Source organism: Pantherophis guttatus, chromosome 5 (assembly GCF_059756535.1).
Source record: "Pantherophis guttatus breed Tessera chromosome 5, ASM5975653v1, whole genome shotgun sequence".
NCBI classification, from domain to species: domain Eukaryota; kingdom Metazoa; phylum Chordata; class Lepidosauria; order Squamata; family Colubridae; genus Pantherophis; species Pantherophis guttatus.
The window spans coordinates 42369920-42392560 of NC_142067.1; the positions used below are offsets into that span (position 1 = coordinate 42369920).

A 22641-nucleotide genomic window follows, 5' to 3' on the forward strand; every position below is an offset into this window, starting at 1 on the left:
CAGGTCAGAGATATTAAAACTATTAAAGAGCCAGAAGAATGATGAAAGCCTCATCGCGAAACTCCAAGATATGCTGAAGAACAGCGGAGCAGCGAGAGAGAAAAACATCACTAATGAAAAGTCTAAAGACCCAAAAATAGTGAGTGATATGACTGCAGAGAAAGTCATTACGAAGAAGAAAAACGGTGATCCCGCGCGAAATTTTGAATGGCAGCCATCTTGGTTTCAACAGGCCTCCAGGGTGAGCGAAGCAGAGCCAATCAAAATGCTCAATTCAAAATTTCTGGCGCGAAAAACGTTATCAAACAACGAAAATGAAAAAGAAGATTCAAACTCCTCAGAAGAATCAGAATCAGAAAGTGAAGATGATTCAACAAACTCCCAAATAAAATCAGCAATGAAAACGCTTTTTGCTGCATTTGGGCCAAAACTAAAAATTAACAAACAGCTACCGAAGAAGCGAGCGAGCAAGCCGATGCCTCAAGACCTGCCCGCTCCCATCCTGACTACGAGAACGCCGACGCCCGAACCCAGAGAGCCCTGCCGGTACCGCCCTACGCCACAGACCGAAACAAGCACCAGAGCCCTCAGGGGAAGAGGAAGAGCAGCCGCCGTCGTCAAGACTCCCAAAATCGAATCAGAGACCGATTCATCTGAAGAGGAGCAGAACGAGCGAGCCACAATGGAGAGAACCTTCCACGACGACTCCAAAGAAGAAATGGACAACGCGCATGCGCAAAACTATGCAGACGGTCCGGGAAGACATGAACTGGCGAGGAGACCATGCAGACTCGTTGCGAGCATCCCCATGCCGTTTTGCAATTTTCTACACTTGCGAGACCACGGACTACCTCAGGTTGTAAGTAATGGACACAATAATGTCGGAAATTTACCCAGTGACTTCCCAAAGCTAAGGGTTGATGGCGTTAATTTGCAAGAATGGTATCAACAGCTCCAGGTTGTCTTTATGAAGGAAAACTTATTATTTTTTATCACTAGTCCCCCAAAAAGACCTTGGACTCTAAAAATAGATTGTTTACACCATAGAGCATTTTTCTTAATAATATCTAGTGTGTCTCCTGCAATGTATCATAGCATTAAGCCAAATCTGACTGTTTCAGAAATCATTCAATGCATGTTTAATTTGTTTCACAGTGACAGTGTAGCTACCACCACAAGGATGTCTAAAGATTTCTTTTCATCTAGGGTAAAACCAGGGGTTTCCATAAGTGAGCATTTAATATATTTAAACAAAATAAGAGCTGAGCTGCATTTGAGGGGGGAGGTGATTTCAGACCAAACAATGAAAAGTGTTATTATCAACTCACTTGATTCATCATGGGACAATTTTATGTCACATTTAGACACTATCAATCTAGGATATTTATCCATAGAAAGTCTATCCAATAAATTGATAGCAGAAGACAATTCAAGAAGGAATCGTTCTAGCAATCACACAGAACACAAACCATATAGGAAAGTAGCTTTCCAAGAAAAATATAATGAAACATTTAAATGCCACAATTGTGGATCCAGGGAACACAATAGAAGAGACTGTCCCAAAATTTCAAGAGAAAGGCATAGGTCAGAATATAGAAACAAATACAATTATAGACAGTCTTCCATAGATAGACATAGATATAGGAGCCCACCAAATTACAAAGAGAATAGAGGGGGCAGAGATAATTCAAAGGATAGAAAATCTGGCTCACTGAACGGGCTAAATAAACAAGACAACACTAACATACAGCAAAATGAGAACAATAATTGGCTTATTGATTCTGGAGCAACTAATCACACCACTAATAACAAAAATATATTGTCTTCATTTGCAGAAGATAAATTTGTAATAAAGGTAGCTAACCAAGAAAAGGTGCAAGTATTAGGTAGAGGGAATGTAACCTTGCCTGGTCTAGGAAAAATAGAGGGGGTATTGCTAATACCTGAGATACCTCATAACATACTAAGTGCTATAAAACTAAGTAGAGATTCTGACATTAACATTGTTTTTTCAAAAGGAAAAGCGATTTTGGAGAAAAATAAAATAAATATAGGCACAGTGATGATTAAAGGAGGTCTACCTTATCTGATAACTAAGGAAAAATGGTTGCATAACATTGACTCAAATATGGAAGATTGTATTGAAGTAGATGATGAAAATATTAGCAATAGTGACAATGATGAGTGTAAAACATCTCATGATCACAAAGATGCACACAATGAAAAAAAACCAAAAATAGGTAAGCCAATTCATGATGAGTGTGCTCACATCTTACATAGGAAGTTAGGACATGCCAGTTTTCCTGTAGTACAAAAAATGACTGAACACGCAGAAGGTGTTAAAATAAAAAATTGTGAAAACTATTTGGAATGCTCAGTATGTAAATCTACAAAACTAAAAACTAGCCCCAGGCCAAGAAAATCTACTAGATCAACTAACAAAATTTTTGATTTAGTACACATGGACTTAGTTGGTCCATTAACTCCATCAATCACTTATAGAAAACGTTACTTCGTGACAATAGTGGACGATTATAGCCGCTATGGGTTTGTTTATACATTAAAACACAAAGATGAAACATTTCAAAAATTTAAAGAATTTTACAAACGCATAGAAACACAACACAACATCAAAATAAAACAAATTATGACAGATAGGGGATGCGAATTCATGTCTAAAGAATTCTCCCAATGGTTAAAAGACAAAGGAATGTTACATTACACATCTAGTCCATTTTCTGCGTTCCAGAACGGGATTGCAGAGAGGAAAAATTCCACATTACAAACCATGATTAGATGCACATTGGAAGATGCTGGCTTAAGCAAACAATTCTGGTCAGAAGCCTTACATTATTCAAATTACACACAAAATAGAACATGGTCCAGCATTGTAAATAAGACACCATATGAAGTGATGTATAATAGAAAACCAAAATTAGCACACATGCATATATTTGGAGTCACTGCAGACGTACACATACCTAAACAATTAAGAAGAAAGGGAGAAAACATATCCAGAAGACTCAGATTTATGGGATATGAAACCGGTACTAAAGGGTACAGATTCATTGATAACAATAACAAATTTATAGTCTCCAGAACAGCTGTGTTCCATGAACAGGCTAACTGGTCTAAATTACATCTTAATGAAATATTTCCAAATAAATATAAAGGTACAAAATCTCATGAAGAAGGGACCATAGAAAAGCAAAATATCAACAAAAATAAGAACAAAACCAAAATTTGGACAAATAGCCAACACAAAATTAAGACAGACACATTAACAAAAAAGGAAGCAAGATATTTGCATGATAACGATAGTAAACCTGAAAAAACCATTAGAAACACCAGAAATCAAATGCCAAATAAATACAAGGATTACATAATGCATATGGATGGTGAGCCAACAACACCCAATACATATGAGGAAGTGTTAAAACTCCCTCGTGAAGAAAAGGAAAAATGGGAATTAGCGATGAAAAAAGAGATGGAAAGTTTACAAGGATTAAATGTATTTACTCCTGCAATTGCACCTAAGGATAAAACAATTATTGGTACCAGGTGGATATATAAAATTAAGAACTTAGAGGGAGGCAATACTCTATACAAAGCTAGACTAGTTGCACAAGGTTATGCACAGAAATATCCGGAGGACTATACTGACACGTATTCCCCCACAGTAAGAACAGAGAGTGTCAAAACAGCTCTAGTGGTAGCATCAGCACTCAACCTTGATGTATTTCAATACGACATACAGACTGCGTATCTACACGCTAAACTAGATAAAGAAATATACGTAAGAGCACCTCACAGTCAATACACAAACAAAAATGAAATTTGGTTGTTAAACAAGAGTTTATACGGGTTAAAACAATCTGGTAAACGATGGTATGATTGTTTAGTGAAAGTACTTAGAACCATGGACTTCAACGCTACTACTGCTGATAACTGCTTTTTTGTCAAAAAGGATGATGATTACATTGAATTTGTATTGATTTATGTGGATGACATTTTATACATAGGAAAACATAAAGAGAGAAGAGAAACCTTTGTAACCAAACTAAATGAACATTTCTCGTTAAAATCTCTAGGTAAAGTAAACAAATATCTTGGTGTCCAAATTAATAAGACTAGAAGGGGATTCAAACTTACTCAGAGAGATAAGATTGTAGAACTTTTAAATAAATGCAATTTAAACAATGCCAAACCTTGTGATACTCCTATGCAAACTGATTTTCTAAGAAATACTGATGAATCTTCCCCCGAATTCAAGGATAACACATTTTATAGATCAATCATAGGTTCACTTCTTTATATATCTAATTGGACTAGACCAGATATCGCCTTACCACTCAATCTATTATCCAGACATGTCAGCAAACCAACAATGTATCACTGGGAAGCTGTTAAAAGAATTTTAAGATATCTGAAAAGTACACTAGACTTTTGCTTAATATTAGAACCTAAAGACAATAAAGAACCAAAGCTTACATGTTATGCAGATGCAGATTGGGCTGGAGACACCTCATGTAGAAAAAGTACATCTGGTTATATATTTCTCTTAAATGACTGTCCAGTTTACTGGTACACTGGTAAACAAGAACTAGTGGCCACTTCAACGACAGAAGCGGAATATGTTTGTTTATCCAAAGCTGCAAATAACCTTGTATGGTTTAATGATTTAATTTCAGATGTTTGGAAAAAACCTGTTTTGCCTTTTGTTATGCATGAAGATAATAAAGCAGCCATTGAAATATCTAGATCTGATGCCATTGGACAAAGGTCCAGACATATAGATATAAAATTTAAACATGTGAGACAATTATCTCAGGATGGATTTATTAAAGCAGTGCATTGTGATACCTCAGAACAATTAGCTGACATATTGACAAAGCCTTTACCTTCTAAGCAACACAAATATTTAACTTCTAAGTTGTATGTATTGTATTGTCCTGAATCTGAGTGTAATTGATGTTGTATAACGAATCGGCATTTAGAGGGGGATTTGTCAGATGTAAATGCCTTATTCTCTAATGTGTAAATAATATATGAACGGGGTATCAGGGGTTAACTTATTCTTCACTTCTTAATGTATTCATAATTCACCACTCCCACTTATAGCTCCACCCATTGTATATATAAGGAGCCACCTACACCCTTTTCCTTGCTTCTATCTGTGAATATTCAGTGAATATAGAATGCCTATTGTAAATAAAAGGAAATATATTTAAACCTTTAACTCTTACTAATATTATTGAGTCTGATCCTGAAAATATTGCAACAAGCTTGTTATATATTTTGCTAAGTTTCCAGTACTGAAACTTAACCAGTTTCCAGTACTAAAATATATTGAGAATTAATTTCAGTCTTAATATTCAAAATAAAATCTTCCAAAATTTTCAAAGTCCTTAATCTGTTTAATTTTTTTTGAATTCCAAATTTTGCCTTGCTTTTTCTATTTTTTTAAATTCTTCAAGCTTTTAAAGAAACAATTTTATCATATTAAATATTAAAAGCAGTCACCCAATGTTGTTAGCCTTGTTGTCTTGAAGGTGCCTAACTTTTTTAAAGTAGTTAATAGGCAATTTCCAAAATGTGACTACGAAAGGAAGTGCAAACTTATTGTCCTTTGAAGGCTCCAAAGAATGCATGGCAACTCCTATTCTCACATCCTCCATAGATCATTGCCTTGGAGCCTTTTATGAAAGCAACCATATGAAACATGGCTTGGCCATCTTGCATTTTCTCGTTTGGAGAGGGTCGAAGGAACCAGTCTGCTCATTGACTCCCTGTTCTTAGCCACAATAATTGCTTCGGCTTATTTAGAACACTATTCAGTCTATCATTCTTCCCCAGAAGTTACTTCATTTATCTGTTAGTTTATTTATCTAAATCAAGTTTCACTTATCCACTATATTTTTCAATTTCCCTCAGTGCAAATCTAGAAGATTTTCAGCAGTTTGTGAAGTCATTCAGACTTCAGCAAAAGAATCGCACAGTCTCCTGTGCTTCAATATTTTCCCTGAGAACTATTCATTTGCAATAGTGGTGAATATCTGTAGCTCAGGTGTAGGATGAGGGTGAAGGTTTGTTCTCCGAGCTTGTGGGTTGGTTTCTGAACGTCTCGTTACCAGGCTTCACCCTCATCTATTCATTTTACTTGATGGGAAAAATTATATATATATAAATAAAGATGCTGAATTTCTTACAACATTTGACAATAGATAATCAACATATAAATTTATTGTCTAAATAAGACATATAATGTTAAAAATAAATATTTTTAAAAGTTACCTGATTATTAATTCTATATATTAATTAATTCAAATTAATTCTATGAAATTGTATAACTTTTTCTAAAGATTTCTTCCCTTGTTATACCTTATTTTTATTATACATTAGATGTTATACTACTTTGCAGCTTCCTGGCTGCTTTCATCCTTATTTGGCAAAACTCCTTGACAGGAAGTTATGCTTTGTGATTAATTTAAATGACTCATAGGAAGTCAACCTTTTGTGTGCTGTGAATGATCTGACATTCACACAAATTTTCTGGTGATTAATTTACCTAAATTTTATTTTTCTTATGTGGAAAGGGAGAAATAAAAACAAAATAAAACAATATTTTCTAGCAAGGAAAATATTGAGAAGAGCAAATATAACAGACAAAATTCTCACTGTAATACTATATATGTAGTGTTGTATAAGCTGATTACAAAAGCATGTCCCATTTTTAATACAATATTTTTAGATTGACATGAGAAATATTTCTGCAAATATTTGTTATGTAAATAGGAATTAGGATATATTAATCCAAGAGAGAGATAAATATATTTAAATACCATACTTTTATCAGCTGTCTCTGAATCACCTGTATTATGCCTCTATCTAAAATTGATTTTCAAAATATAACAAAATTCTGAACACTTGTGTCTTTCAGTTTTTGTTGACTTTATTTTATTTGGCACTATTTAAAATCTATACTGCAATATATAAATAACTGAGCAATTTTGTTACAATATTTCAATTTTATGAAATCATATTAAAAGAATCTCCCTTACTCATTATTCTTAATACCTTGTTTTTAAGAAAATGTTTGTGATCTATTTCAGATGATCTATCCAAAATCTTTTCACCTTTAATAGCTATAATCACCATTATTTTGCTCATTAAGTAAATTATTTCTTCAGAACTAATGAAAATATTTTCCAGCTTTAATAAATCTAAAACAACCTAAAATAGAAAAAAAATGTATTTTTGAAAATTGACAGTACCTCCCTTGGCAATTGTATTGATTTAAACAAAAGACCAAAAATGTACTGTGTCTATTGGAATTAGAAAACTCAAAAGTGGCTTGATCTAGTTGACTATTATGACTATTATCTTTCTGAACAAATAGGAACTCTGCATAGCTGTTATTATGCTTAATATGTAAGTATTCCAGTTAAGTCCTAAAAACAATAATTCTGATTCCAAAATATTGATTCCCTACAGGCAATTTATATAAAAGCCTATTAATATAAGCTATGTGGATGTGTCTTTTTTCTGCAGGAAATCATGATAACCACACCATGCCTTCAAGGAAGCCAGGATCACAATTGCAACATAAGTAAGATGGGTAGTCTGGAACAATCATGTAGAGGGGATTATATGATCATTTCTATTAAAACAAGTACAAATTAAGATACTATAAAGTTTCATGTCTATTGCATAGTTCTTCCTTCTATTTATTTCCAATCGATATTGTAAAAACTCAATATTTTAATCCGTAGACAGCAGATATTTTCACATTCAATAAACCTTACTATTTCCTAACATTCACTTTCATTGAAGTTCTGTTTCACAAACACCAAATGCAAACAGAACACAATTCTGGCATATTTCCTTAATACATCATGACTCATGATGCTACTCTGTTAGCTATTGTCACAATAAAACCTCATTGCTAAAATATAAAAATAAGCAATACAATTATACCATACAAAAAACCCTAATATATGCCCCAAATGAAACAAATTCTAAGTATTTTGTGATAATTTTATTTTCAACACTTCCTTCCAATTTTATTCTAATCAGACATTATTTATATTAAATATATTGATGTAGATGCTAATGTCCTTAAATATTCGTAGATTTGTTTCTATTCTATTCCTCAATGGAATCAAAATAAGATATAACATAAATCTAGTTTTATGTAATAGTTATTTTCTTTTCTTTAGCCCATCTAACTTGATGTTTTACACTGGCCATTTTAGTTACTTATCGAATATTAATTTGATCTTAGTAATGTTTTTGAAATCTCAAATTAGCACAAGAATCTAACCCAAATCATAGTATGCAGCAATGATCTAACATCTCCTTGACAATTTCAATGATTGAATGTCACCTTAACATTTTAATATTATAAGCCTATAAATTTGTTTTTCTTTCTTTTTTTTTTCTGATTCTTTTCCTGTATTTCCTTTTAGTAATGTTATAATGCATATACCAGAACAAACAAACAAGGTTTTTTTTTTAATGTAAGAGTTGGTCAGGATTCAAAATAGAGCCTGGTTATTTGAGTAACTGCCAATTTTATTCTAATCAGACATTATTCATATTAAAGATATTGATGTAGATGTTAATGTCCTTAAATATTCCTAGATTTGTTTCCTTTGAAAAAATTGGAGCTCATGAAAACATTTTCTGTGAAGCATTTATAGCAAGAACTGAATTAGTTAAATCTGAAGCACCATAGCTTTACTTACATGTTAATAACTTGACAGCTTTGCAAGAGTGGCATGTTAACCTGAAATTGCACTTGCATATCATTGTTTATGATGAATCACAAAGGGATGACCATCTGCACAATACTCCTCACATATTGAATGAACACTACAAGAAAGTTAAGATCTGTACATATTTGATTCACATGTTGAAGACGCAGATATGAGAGCCATTCTTCATTATAGCTACTGTATGTGTTAAGTTCCTTTGTTTTCCTTTTCTAGGCTGTCACTAATTCTCTAAAAACAATACTAGATAAACTACTGTTAAATATTTAATCAAACAAATTAACTGGTGCAAATTAAATCTTATGTCCTTGGGATTTTTCTGGGGAAAATAGGATGGAGTGCCAGTTAATCTCCATTCCTCCTGTTCTTTTCAGGGGAAAACATAAACAAATTGTTTTATGTTTTCTCAATTTTGTATCACTACTTGGGCACACACAAATACATTAATACATTAAATCTCATATGTATTTATGATAATTTACAATACTGGTAAGAACCTTTCAAAAGGAATACTTTCTACAGTATCTTAATGTTTGCTAGCCAATGGACTTGCTCAAACTGACCTCACCTTTTCTGGAAAAGGAGGAGCTGGACATTTACAGGCTCTCAGGAATATTAACCTCAGGATCTGAAGAATAAAGTTATTCTTTATTCTTACTATTAAGTTAAAAATTAAACATATGTGGGGTATGTTTGAGCTTGTTGGTCCTGATAAAATGTAGAGGGTACTTGGAGCTGTTAGTGGGGTGGGGTGGGGATTTGCTTGGTTTTTAGTTGCAATATAATTTGGGGATGGATTATTTGATGTAAACCACTTAGAATTATATTTTACCTAAACTGTGGAGCAAACAAATAATCTAAATAAATAGATATTGAGCAATTGCGTTAACATGTTTAATTATACTTGCATTGTACTTCTGACAGCTATTTTGTGATCCCTGGTATCCTTCTTGCCAGCTTAGGAAACTGAGGGAGAAGCACATTGTCATGATGGTTTTCTACCTTTCTCTAGGGTTCTTCAGTTAGTGTTGTAATTTCCCATCTAGTACCACTACTTTGGGAGCTGCATTGGGTCTCAGCAGGCTTCTGAATGTCATTTATGGTGTCAATTATCATTATCATTAGCCACAAGCACAAGACTGTAGAATATGCAGGACCACTTTCTGATTATTACATGTTACCTTACATGTTTTTTATTGATTGGATATGAATTAAGTTAGTTCTTGAGACAATATCATTTGATGGGATTTAGGAAGGATCCTTCTTTTTGTGTGCTATCTGCCCTTTAGTATGGTTTGCTACAGACATGGTCTTCAGCAGGTTCTGACCAGTTCTGGAGAACCAGTAGCAGAAATTTTGAGTAGTTTGGAGAACCAGTAGTAAAAATTCTGATTGGCCACACCACCTATTCTCTGCCTCCCAAGTCCCAGCGGATCAGGAGGAAATGGGTATTTTGCAGTATCTTTCCCCTAGATTGGGGACAGAATGGTGATTTTACAGTATCCTTTTTCTGGAGTGGGGTGGGAATGGAGATTTTACACTATCCTTCCCCTGCCATGCCCACCAAGCCACACCCACAGGACTGGTAGTAAAAAATTTGAAATCCACTACTGGTTTGCTCCCTTCTCTATAATAGGATAGCCCTGACTTCTTTCAGCCTCTAGGATTTTTTTTAAAAATCCTCATTTTTGTTTTTGGGTGATACTGTATTTGCAATGTTATTTAGGAGAGGCTTATTTGATGTATAACACCCAGAGTAACAAATACATGAGATATGCAGCTGTACAAATCTTGTAAATAAATATTGAACACTTGTAGTAGCATGATTAATTAACTTGTTTCTCACTGTCTTTCTGTAAGGTGTATTGTTCAAAGTACAAAATACTTATTGAACATTCTATTTTTTATACTGGTATAAAATTAATTATTGAGCTTTAGTAATGACCATTCAAATTGAGGATTTGCCAAAATCCATATTTGCATATTTAATTTCAGAGATTTTGCCAGGCTTATTCTACCTTAAGAAATGATGCATTGTGGGTCTGTTTTAGATCTGAACAAGCAAAGAGACAAATCCAGTCTGTTTTATTCCACTCCTCAGTGGAATCAAGATAAGATAAAACATTAATCAATTTCTTAAGTAATAGTTATTTTCTTTTCTTTAGCCCATCTAACCTGATGTTTTATACTGGCCATTTTAGTTACTTATTGAATATTAATTTGATCTTAATAATGTTTTTGAAATCTCAAATTAGCATAAGAACCTAACCCAAATCATAGTACATAGCAATGATCTAATGTCACCTTGACATTTTACTGTTATAAGCTTTACAAAGATAAAGGTAGTCCGCCATATTTCCATAATTAACTAATTGATTAAAAAAACCAACTTTGTCTTCTGAAACACATCACTGATGATCAACTGACAATGGAGCTCCTTGTTATTTTTATGGTCATATGATCATGGTTTGCTAAATTATATCATAATGCAACCACCATGATTATGCATGGTGCCTCCTGATATCTGACATAAGCTGCAATTTTTGTATGGTGATGTCATATTAACATTTCTACCTTTTTCCTTGAATGGAAACTCATGATAATAAATTTTGTACCTGTATTCACCTGTTTAATCACACTTATAATATTATAATATTAATTTTCTATCCTTAATGAACACAGTTCACAATCACATCTTTAGTCAGCAGTAAAAACAGAGAAGAAATGAAACAATTAAAACTTTTTTCAAATTAATATTAATATTCTATAATTTTACAATCAAACAATCATGTTCAAATTACACATTTTTTAGCCTGAGGATAATGTAAAGTAGAATGTAGAGTGTGCAACCATTATTTAACAGTAATGTTATTATTATTTAAATAATCAACTGAGAACAAAAAATAGTATATTCACCTTTCTTGTCATCAAAGTACAAAGTTTGTTGAGCTGGATTCGACCACTGGAGGGAGGTGTTATCATTTTGATCAACTCTACAAGTCAGTGTTGCTGTTTCACCCTCAATAACTGTAACGTTCTGTGTGAGTGGGAACTGGCCTTGGCTGCCTGGGGAGAACATTAAAAAGAAAAAGAAATTGTACTATATTGAAAGTTATAAGAGTAGATCAGTATCTTTTACTTTCGCAAAGACTTGTTCAGTGAGTTCCTGTTGTTTTATTTTATTTCAGTAGGAGGATTTTTTAAAAAAAAATACAGTCTTATCAGAATAGTTGCTCTTAAAATAATCATGCTTTTATCTATCTTTTTCATTAAAAACAATAATTTTATGAAAATTATCAGAATATTATTTTCTTTGTTAAAGTTAGTATCACTTTCTGACATGTAGGAAGGCCAGGTGAACATTTTAACAATTTAAAATATTTTAGAATAAAGAAAAGTCACAAAATCTATATTTGTTTTAACTAGTGTCCCGATTTAAACAACAGTTTGCTAAATTTATCAGTGTGTGATTAATGTAATTAAAGGCAGGCTAAATTATCAAGAATACTTTAACAAAATCCTGAGACGCAGATTCTGAACTGAAACTTATCTTAGGACAACTTCATATCTAAAATTCTAATTCAAAGATAATATGAATAGTCTTATCAACATTTCCTTCTTTTTTTTTAATTCTAATTTGGCCTGATTGGGTTTTTTTCCCCAAACTGTTTAGACATTTCCCCAATGTCTAAACAGAAATAGTTAAGATGTTTTCAGAGTTCAAAAGTAACACTAAAGAAAGGCAATTTACTATTTTGCTACCATAAGTGATGAAAATCAGATGACTGCACCTGTTTGGAAGAATATTAATTATTTAAGATTCCAAAAGTTCATGATGTATTTTCTTTTTCTTTAAGTAATACAGAAATATCTAGTAAAACGTTTAAATAAACAAATTTTAAATAATGTATAATTTAGAAGTTACACATAATTTAGTCATTATTTGTTGAATTTATTCTTCTTCTCCATTATTTTCAATTATTAAGATAAGGAGTACACACTCAAAATGATGATAGACAGAGAGATAGGAACATAATATCCTCCCTTAGATCACAAATATTTAAGAATGGTATTGGCAAATCCTTTCCAATAGCAGCAACGTATTTGTAGTGAGCTTTCTGCAAGCCAAGTAGTCTGAAGGCTACTTTTAAATACTTAAAGCTAGTCACTTCTTCTATTTTATGGCCATTAATGCTCCATAAATGGAACTTTTATTGAAACAGAATATAATTTCATTTAGGGGAAAATAAGGAAGCCTATAAATTTAATGCACAGAGATCTGCATATTTCCTATTTTTATTTCATTGTTTTCTTAAATATACGCCACTGTCCTTCAAGGAATAAAAGAAAGCATGCACCAAATGTTATGCTATGATTGTTTTTCTTTTTTTAAAGTAACAATTTGTGAATTTAGTTTTGCTGAGAGATACTGGTCCAGAGACTGAACTATGGGTGGATTTGACTATACACAATATCAGAGATTCATAAAATAACACATGGTGTATTGAGGTAGTGATTAACACTTTTTTCTTTAAGAATATCCAAAAAAAAAAATGAAGCCACATGGTAGAATTCAGGTAGATAAAACAGTTATTCACAAAGTATTTGCCATGTTTATTATAAACTCCACCCTCCCATGCTGAAGACAACAATTTCAATAACAGTTGTTGAAAACAAAATTGGTTTCAACTTCTGCTTTCATTGCATTACATTAACTCACTTGATTAGCTTGCAACAGTTTTCTCTTTTCCAAAGATTTCTAGCTGACTTTTGGTAGTTTTTGTAGATTTGACTTACCCATCTACATAATTATTTCATCTTGAAACCTTATCCTTCAATAGTAAGACTTAGAACCAGTATTGTAATAATTTCATAGTATTTAGTCTCCTTTAGATAGAGCTCTATGTAACAGTACACTTAAATATGCAAAACTGAAATAAGTTAGGGTAAAAAAATATTGAACTTGTTGATCTGTTTGTCTTTGCTTTCAAAATATCTATACAAATGGTCATGGTGATTGCCTGAGATTCTCTTTGATGAATTATTTCAACAAGCTGCTCATGAATCTAGCAGATGTTTATGTTGTATAGACCAGTGAGAACCGTATGGACCCTTTTCTTTCCTCCTCCCTGAAACAAATTTTAACACAAGATCTGGAAGCAAGCATATGTGTGATAGATAGAGAGTTTATTATCACATAATGGATGCATGAAAATTTACTAATAGTATTTGGTTATCTGGTTTTAATAAACTGAATGTCAGAGTTCCAAGTAACACCCCCAACGAAATCAAACTCTGAGGCTTGAAGTTTCTCAAAGCTAATTTTTATTAGAGATGTCATATTGGCACATCTGGGAAAACCCAAATCTGAGAGCTTCCGGGTTTTCCACACCCAAAAGAAAGTTCAAGACCTTGCCCGTCAACCACATGTCCACCACACATCCAATCAGGTACCATCTGGAACAGAAGATACCTCTTCATTCTTCTCAACACAGCTGCAGGGCATCATGGCCTTGACTTTCTATAAAGAATTTTATTTTGACTACATATCTTCTTCCCTCTATGCAGTCCCCCCTCCCAATTTCCCACAGTAGGATTTGTGGCAGTCCGGAACCCTAAATGCACAAAAGTATAAAGATGGCTTCCAAGTCTGACACTGAACTCAAAATTAACATCCTTTCCTATTCACTTCCCCTTCCCTTCTCTTTCCTTTCTCACTAGAAGTTTTAAATATTGTGCTGTGCTTTCTAAGATACTAAGACAACAAAAAATGGAGTAATAAAATTAGGAAGCTAACTTGTGACCAATGATAGTTTATTTTTTTGTTATTTGAAGGAAAGGTTGTACATAAGGAAAAAAGTGTTTAATAATAAATGGGAATAATGATTACAGAACAACAAAAACAGAATCAAGGATAGATTTTTTTTAACTTGAAAAAAGGGCTTAGATGTCTTATGCAATTAAAAGGATTTTTTTCCAGATGTACTCTACAAGAAATGTATTAATTGCTAGTTATCAGAATAGTCAGAAACATTATATCTGTAATTGTGAAGAAAGAAAGATGTACTAGTTGTGATTCAAATCATATGGTTTGCCACCATAGATATTAAGTTTTAAAAAAATCTTAAATATATAAATATGAACATGAATATTCAAATTATTCCAATTTCTTACAAATCAATTAATTATATTTACCAATAATAATAAACCAAATAATTTCCCCCCTATATTCCTCCAAACCACAACTTAACCATTTCTGCTTTCAACACAATATACAATTAATAGTATCTCAATTATTACAATTCCCTAGTTAAATAGAGCTTTTTTCCTTTTGTGTTTTAAAATCTTGAACTCTCCTTTTTCCCTAAATTTCCCATTGTTTGCATCTACCTTTTTTGGTGAGGAAAAAGAAAAGAAATCTGCCTGCCTAATTTTCCAATGTTGCAGCAACAGCAAAGCCAACAGCCTGCTTTACTTTCAGTTTCGCTTTTCAGCATAGCTAGAAGAAAAAAATCTGCTCCAGCAAGCAGCAGAGCCCTGAGCAAAACAGCTGAGAGCAAATCAGCTGAGAGTCGGGAGCCGATCTAATCAAGGGCTAATTAGGCTATGCTGAAGCTCCGCGGGCCAATAAAATTACAAAAAAACACCGAACCATTTGTTAAATTGCTGGCTCGCCCGCCCCTCGCCCACAACTATTTATTGGCAATAAATAGTAGTGCGGAGGGTCAGGCCAAAGGGCGGGGTGGAACCAGCAGAATCCCACCACTGGCTATAGGGCGCCCTTTGAAGCCCTGCGGCAAGAATTTAAACAGTTTTTTTTCCTCTAGCCATCAGCTGGGACTCAGGAGGCAGCAATAGATTGGGAGTGGGCGGGGTAAGCGAACGCCAGCGATCCAATAGAGGCAGAGGGTGAGGGTGAGTGAAGGTGTGGGGGGGGCGAGAGAGGGCTTTGACGACCCCTGTGAAATGGCCGTTCGACCCCCAAAGGGGTCGCGACCCCCAGGTTGAGAACCGCTGTTCCAGAGGGATCTCTCTTTAATGATCTTCGACCCATTACTTCTTGTTCTTCCCTTCTCGGTGACAGTCCCTCAAATATTGGACTACTGCTATCAAAGCACTCTTAGACCATTTATTTCTGTTAGACTAGACATTCCCAGTTCCTGCAACTGTTCTTCATATGGTTTAGCCTCCGACCCCTTAACATCTTTGTTGTTCTTCTCTGCACTCTTTCTAGGGTCTCAATATCTTTCTAGTGATCAGAATTGGATCCAATATTCCAAGAGTGGTCTCATCAATGCAGCATAAAGTGGTAATATCACTTCATGTGAGATTGAAACTATCTTTCTGTTGATACAACCTGATACCTCATTAGCTTTTTTGGCAAATTGCTGGCTTATTCTTAAATGGTGGTCTACTAGGATACCTAGATCCCTTTCAGTTGCTATTGTTGAGTCAGGTACCACTATTTTATCTGTGCATTTGGTTTTATTTGCCTATGTGAAGGAACTTATTTGTCTCACCAATTGCATTTTGTTAGATAGGGCCCAGTGTTCAAATCTGTCAAAGTCCTTCTGAATCATGAATCTATCACCTAAAAGCTATTTTTCCCAGCTTGGTATAGTCCAAATGTAGTTCTCCTTCTAGATCATTTATGAAGGTGTTGAAGAGTACTGGACCTAATTCAGAATCTTGGAGTATTCCACTGCATGTTTCTTCCACGTAGATGTAGTTTCATTGGGAACTACCCACTGCGTGTGGTTGATCAGCCAGTTGCAAATCCATCTGGTGGTGGTACTGTCTATCACATATTGTTCTGTCCTACCAAGAAATAGGCTAAAATCTACTTTGTGAAATGCTCCACTGAAGTCTAAGAAAACCATGTCCACAGAATTTCCCTTATCCAACAATTTAGTCACTAAGGCAATAAGGTTTGGCTCACAGATACACTGCTTTTCCATGAACTTCCCAGTAATGATGTCAGGCTGCTGAGTATAGTTTCCTGAATCCACTCTTTTTTTTTAGATTGAAACCACAGCAACTCTTTTCCAGTGCTCTGATATTTCAGGAGCTTTGAAATATTTTGTTCAATGATTCTGAGATCCAGCTCTTTCAGCATCCTGGGGTGTAATCCATTTGGTCCTGGTGATTTGAATGCCTCTAGAGTAGATAGATGTTCTCTTAAAATTTTCTAGTCTATTTTGACTTGCATTCTGATTCTGTCTCTATGGTGCTGCTTTTAGTATGTATGTATGTATGTATGTATGTATGTATGTATGTATGTATGTATGTATGTATGTATGTATTATTTATTTATTTATTTATTTATTTATTTATTTATTTATTTATTTATTTATTTATTTATTTATTTATTTATTTATTTATTTATTTATTTATTTTTATTTATTTATTTATTTATTTATTTATTTATTTATTGTATTTATATGCCGCTCTTCTCCAGAAGGACTCACGGCGGCGAACACAAGTTAAAAACATGTACAACAAAATCCCATTTTAAACCAAATTAACTAATAAATAATAAATAATAAAACCCAGAATCAGTCAGCCTATTTGCTTGAACAGCCAAGTCTTCAGGTCCCGACGGAAGGAGCAGAGATCAGGAGCCATCCAGAGCTCAGTAAGTAACTCATTCCAGAGGGTGGGAGCACCCACAGAGAACGCCCTACCCCTGGGTGCTGCCAGACAACATTGACTCGCCGTCGGAACCCTGAGGAGAGCAGCCCTATGTGAATGAACAGGATGGTGAGAGGCAAGCAGGAGAAGGTCCTGCAAATATCCCGGACCTAAGTCATGTAGGGCCTTATAGGTGAGAACCAGCATCTTGAAGCGGACCCGGAGAACCACTGGTAACCAGTGCAGCTCACGCAGGAGAGGTGTTATATGGGAGTAACGAGGGGCTCCCGTTAACAACCCGTGCGGCTAAATTCTGGATCAGCTGGAGTCTCCGGGTGCATCTCAGGGGCAGGCCCATGTAGAGGGAATTGCAGTAATCCAAGCAGGAAGTAACCAGGGCATGAGTGACAGTGCGAAGGTCATCTCGGTCCAGAAAAGGGTGCAACTGGCGCACCAGGCGAACCTGTGCGAAGGCCCCCCTGGTCACGGCCGTCACATGGTCTTCTAGGGACAGCCGAGCATCCAGGAGGACACCCAAGTTGCGAGCCCTATCAATGGGGACAAGTTTTTCCCCACCCATCAAAAGTGATAGGGTCTCTGAAACCAGAGATGCCGGCATCCACAGCCACTCAGTCTTGGGGGGTTGAGTCTGAGTCTGTTTCTACCCATCCAGGCCCGCACCCCCTCCAGGCAATGGGACATCACAGAAAGGGCATCTCTTGGGTGGTCTGGGGTGGAGAGGTATAAATGGGTATCATCAGCATATTGATGATATCTCACCCCGAAGCCACGAATGATCTCACCCAGCAGCTTCATATAGACGTTAAAGAGTAGGGGGGAGAGAACCAACCCCTGAGGCACCCCACAATTTAGGGGCCTCGGGATGGACTCTGTCCCCCCGCCCATACAAACTGCAAGCGACCTGAGAAGTAGAAGGAGAACCACTGTAAAACAGTGCCTCCCACCCCCAACCCCACAAGTCACTGCAGTAGGATACCATGGTCGATGGTATCAAAAGCCACTGAGAGGTCAAGTAGGACCAGGATGGAGGAACAACCACCATCCTGAACCTGCCAGAGATCATTCACCAGAGCGACCAATGCCGTTTCTGTGCTGTGCCCGCGCTGGAAGCCCGATTGGTACGGGTCTAGGTATTCCGTTTCCTCCAGGAACTGTGGGAGCTGTTGCGCCACCACAGTCTCAACAACCTTTGCAATGAAGCGAAGGTTGGAGACGGGACGATAGTTATTTCATTTCATTTCATTTCATTTCATTATTTCATCATTTCATTTCATTTCATTTCATTTCATTTATTAAATTTTTATACCGCCCGTCTCCCACAGGACTCGGGGCGGTGAACAGTCAGGATTAAAAAACATACAATATAAATATTAAAATACTTTAAAAAATAATTAAATCTATATTGGCTTCCCCCAATTTAAAACCTCTTACCCATAAAATTAACCAATTAAAAATTTTAAGCCAGCCCGGCTTGCTGAAATAAAAAAGTCTTTAGAGCCCGGCAAAAGGCCCGGAGGTCCGGGATCAGTCGTATCCCTAGGGGTAGCTCATTCCAGAGGGCGGGTGCCCCCACATAGAAGGCTCTTCCCCAGGGGGTCATCAGCCAACATTGCCTGACTGATGGCACCCTGAGGAGACCCTCTCTGTGGGAGCGTATTGGCCGGTGGGAGGTTATCGGTGGCAGAAGGTGGTCTCGTAAATAACCAGGCCCTAAGCCATGGAGCGCTTTGAAGATGAGAACCAATACCTTGAAGCGCACCCGGAAGACCACTGGAAGCCAATGCAACTCGTGCAGGAGAGGTGTTACGTGGGAGCGCCATGTCACCCCCATAAGTACCTGCACGGCTGCATTCTGCACCAGCTTGAGCCTCCGGGTGCTCCTCAAGGGGAGCCCCATGTAGAGAGCATTGCAGTATTCCAGGCGGGAAGTGATGAGGGCATGAGTGACCGTGCATAAGGAGTCCCGATCCAGAAAGGGGCGCAACTGGCGTATCAGGCAAACCTGATAGAAAGCCCCCCCTGCCACAGCTGTCATATGCTCTTCTAAAGACAGCCGTGCATCCAGGAGGACACCCAAGTTACACGCCCTCTCCGTGGGGGCCAATGTCTTGCCCCCAATAGCCAGTGATGGCACCAGCTGGCTATATCGGGATGCCGGCAACCACAGCCACTCAGTCTTGGAGGGGTTGAGTCAGAGCCTGTTCCTCCCCATCCAGACCCGGCCTCCAGGCACCGGGACATCACTTCAAGGGCATCATTGGGGTGGTCTGGGGTGGAGATGTACAGCTGGGTGTCATCAGCGTACAGATGGCGCTGCACCCCAAAACCACAGATGATCTCACCCAGTGGCTTCACATAAATGTTGAACAGGAGAGGCGAGAGGACCGACCCTTGTGGCAGCCCACAAACCAGGTGTCTTGAGGTCAACCTCTGTCCCTCAGTCAACACGGACTGCGACCGGTCGGAGAGATAGGAGGAGAACCACTGTAAAATAGTGCGTCCCACTCCCAACCCGTCCAGCCGGCGCAGCATGATACCATGGTCGATGGTATCAAAAGCCGCTGAGAGGTCTAATAGGACCAGGACAGAGGAGCAACCCCTGTCCTGAGCCCTCCAGAGATCATCAACCAACATGACCAATACCGTTTCCGTGCTGTACCCGGGCCTGAAGCTGGACTGGAACAGATCTAGATAGATGGTTTCATCCAGGTACTGCGGGAGCTGTCGCGCCACCACACTCTCAACAACCTTTGCCAGAAAGCGAAGGTTGAAAACTGGACGATAGTTTGCCAAAACAGCTGGGTCCAAAGAGGGCTTCTTGAGGAGGGGCCTCAAGAAATACTGGTGTATTTCTTTAGAACAAGCCTAGACAAGTGAATCGCCCAAGTGACCGCTTATCGGCACATCCCGAACCAATTCTCCGAATGGTTCCGAGTAGCGATAAAAGTCGACAGAGGGTTGCGGGCCAACGACATGTCAAAGCAACCAGATGGCAAACAGAGAGGCCAGCCGGACCAGGGACCACCCAGTAGACAAGAAACCACAGCACCACAGCCTACCCAGAGGCCAGTCGTCCCACAGAGCCCGCTGAGGTGCTACAGATATGGGGGGATTGGTCACCTGGTAACAGCGTGTGGAACCCCAAGGCCGAGGTCAGACCCACCACCCAAGGCACGACCAGAACAAGGGCCCAAGCAAGCCACCAATGCGCCACAGAAAATCCCCAAGGGTCCAGAGGTCTTCGCCCACCTAACCAAAACAAGGGGGATCCCAGATGATGGAAATCAATCCCCCGAATCGTATGACAGTGAGGACGAGGGTGAAGATGATCCAATGGTGAGTGGACCCATCCACCCTTTTCTCTTCCCTATACGCCTAACGGCCCCAAAAACAGGGACCCAAGGGACTTTCCAAGCCCTAATAGATTCGGGCTGCACGAGGTGCCTGATTAACCTACCCATAGTCCTAAAATTGGGGATCTAAGTCAAAAAGCTCAACCACCCAATCCGATTTGAACAAGTTGATGGATCCCTAGTGGGGGGAACTTATGCCACACACCTGACCAAACCAGTGAAGCTGGAGCTAGCAGATCACTGGGAGATGATTCGGTTTATAATAGCCCCCAAAATGACAGATCCAGTCATACTGGGACTCTCTTGGCTAGACAAATGGGCCCCATCATCTCATTATTAAGTGAGTCTGGATCCAGGGAAGGCTTCTTGAGGAGAGGTCGAACCACCGCCTCCTTAAGAGAGGGGGGAAGACCCCCTCCTTCAACAAAGTGTTGACAATTGCCTGGATCCAGTCTCTAGTCACCTCCCTGGCAGCCGAAACCAACCAGGAGGGACAAGGATCCAATAAGCAAGTGGAGGAACCAAGTTTACGCATAATCCTGTCCACTTCCTTGACAGAAACAGGATCAAACTCAACCCAGATATTACTCTCAAAACCTACCCTAGTCTCCCCATTGGATTCTGCCCAGTCAGAGTCCAATCCGATCTGGATCTGAGCGATTTTATCATGCAGAAACTGTACAAAATCCTCAGCTCTGCCCTGTAAAGGGTCTTCCCTCATTCCCTGATTGAGGAGGTAGCGGGTCACACGAAACAGGGCCGCTGGGTGGTTTTCTGCAGATGCAATGAGGGCAGCGAAGTAATCTCGCTTCACCGCTTCCATCGCCACTAGATAAGACCTAATATGGGTTCTTAACTGTGTTCGATCAGATTTCAGACCGGGAGGACCTCCAACTCTCCTCTACGCATCTTTTCCAACGTTTCATTTCCCAGAGCTCCATGGAAAACCAAGGAGCGGCCCGGGATCTGCTTCGGGTCAGAGGCCGCAAAGGTGCAATTCGGTCCAAGGCGTCGGCAGCTGCCCGTTCCCAGGATACCACCAGAGCCTCAGCCAAATCGCAGGATTGAGAGATGGGGAATGTCCCAAGCTCCGTCAAGAACCTCTCTGGGTCCATTAGGCGCCTGGGGCGGAACCATTTTATGGGTCCCGCCTCCCAGCAGCAAGGGTTGGCAGATTGAAAGTCCAGTCTAAGGAGGGAATGGTCGGTCCATGACAGGGGGTGATGGAAAGTTCCCCCCTACCACGACCATTTATCCACTGCCCAGAGAGAAAAACCAGGTCGAGTGTGTGTCCTCCCCTATGAGTTGGGCCTTGAATAACCTGAGTCAGGTCCATGGCTGCCATGGAAGCCATGAACTCCCGGACTGTCTCAGATGACTCGCCGATCGAAGGCAGATTGAAATCTCCCACAACCAAAAGGTTGGGGAGTTCAAGTGCCACTTCAGTCAAGTCATCGAGCAGTGCGGGCAGGGCTGTGACAACGTAGCTGGGAGATAGGTATGTGACCAACAAGCCCGACTGAACTCCAGGGTCCCACTTCAATAGAAGAGACTCACACCCACCTATCTGAGGGACAGTGACCTCCTTAGGACTAAGACTTTCTCTAACAACCACCGCCACCCCTCTGCCCCTTCCCTGGTGTTGCGGCTGGTGCAGCACATGAAAGCCCGGGGGGCATAAATCAGAGAGAGGGATTCCCCCCTCCTGCCCCAACCAGGTCTCTGTGATACAGGCCAGGTCCGTACCCTCTTCATCAATAAGATCTCGTATGAGGGGGGCCTTATTCACCATGGACCTGGCATTCACATACACCAGACGGAGATCACGGTCCCTTGCTCTCGCATCCCCAGGAAAGCAGGGT

General features: G+C 38.3%; 1 protein-coding gene across 6 annotated transcripts in view; it reads right to left on the reverse strand.

Annotated features, from left to right (window-relative positions):
* CADM2 (cell adhesion molecule 2) overlaps positions 1 to 22641 on the reverse strand; it is a 382098-nt gene that overhangs the window by 134173 nt on the left and 225284 nt on the right. For all 6 annotated transcript variants that reach the window (XR_015734449.1, XR_015734448.1, XM_034420012.3 and 3 more), the window contains one exon: positions 11691 to 11840. Coding sequence is in view for 4 of the 6 variants with exons in the window: in XM_034420012.3 (XP_034275903.1) it covers positions 11691 to 11840 (150 nt within the window). In the remaining 2 variants the exon portion in view is untranslated. The remainder of the gene's footprint in view (positions 1 to 11690; positions 11841 to 22641) is intronic.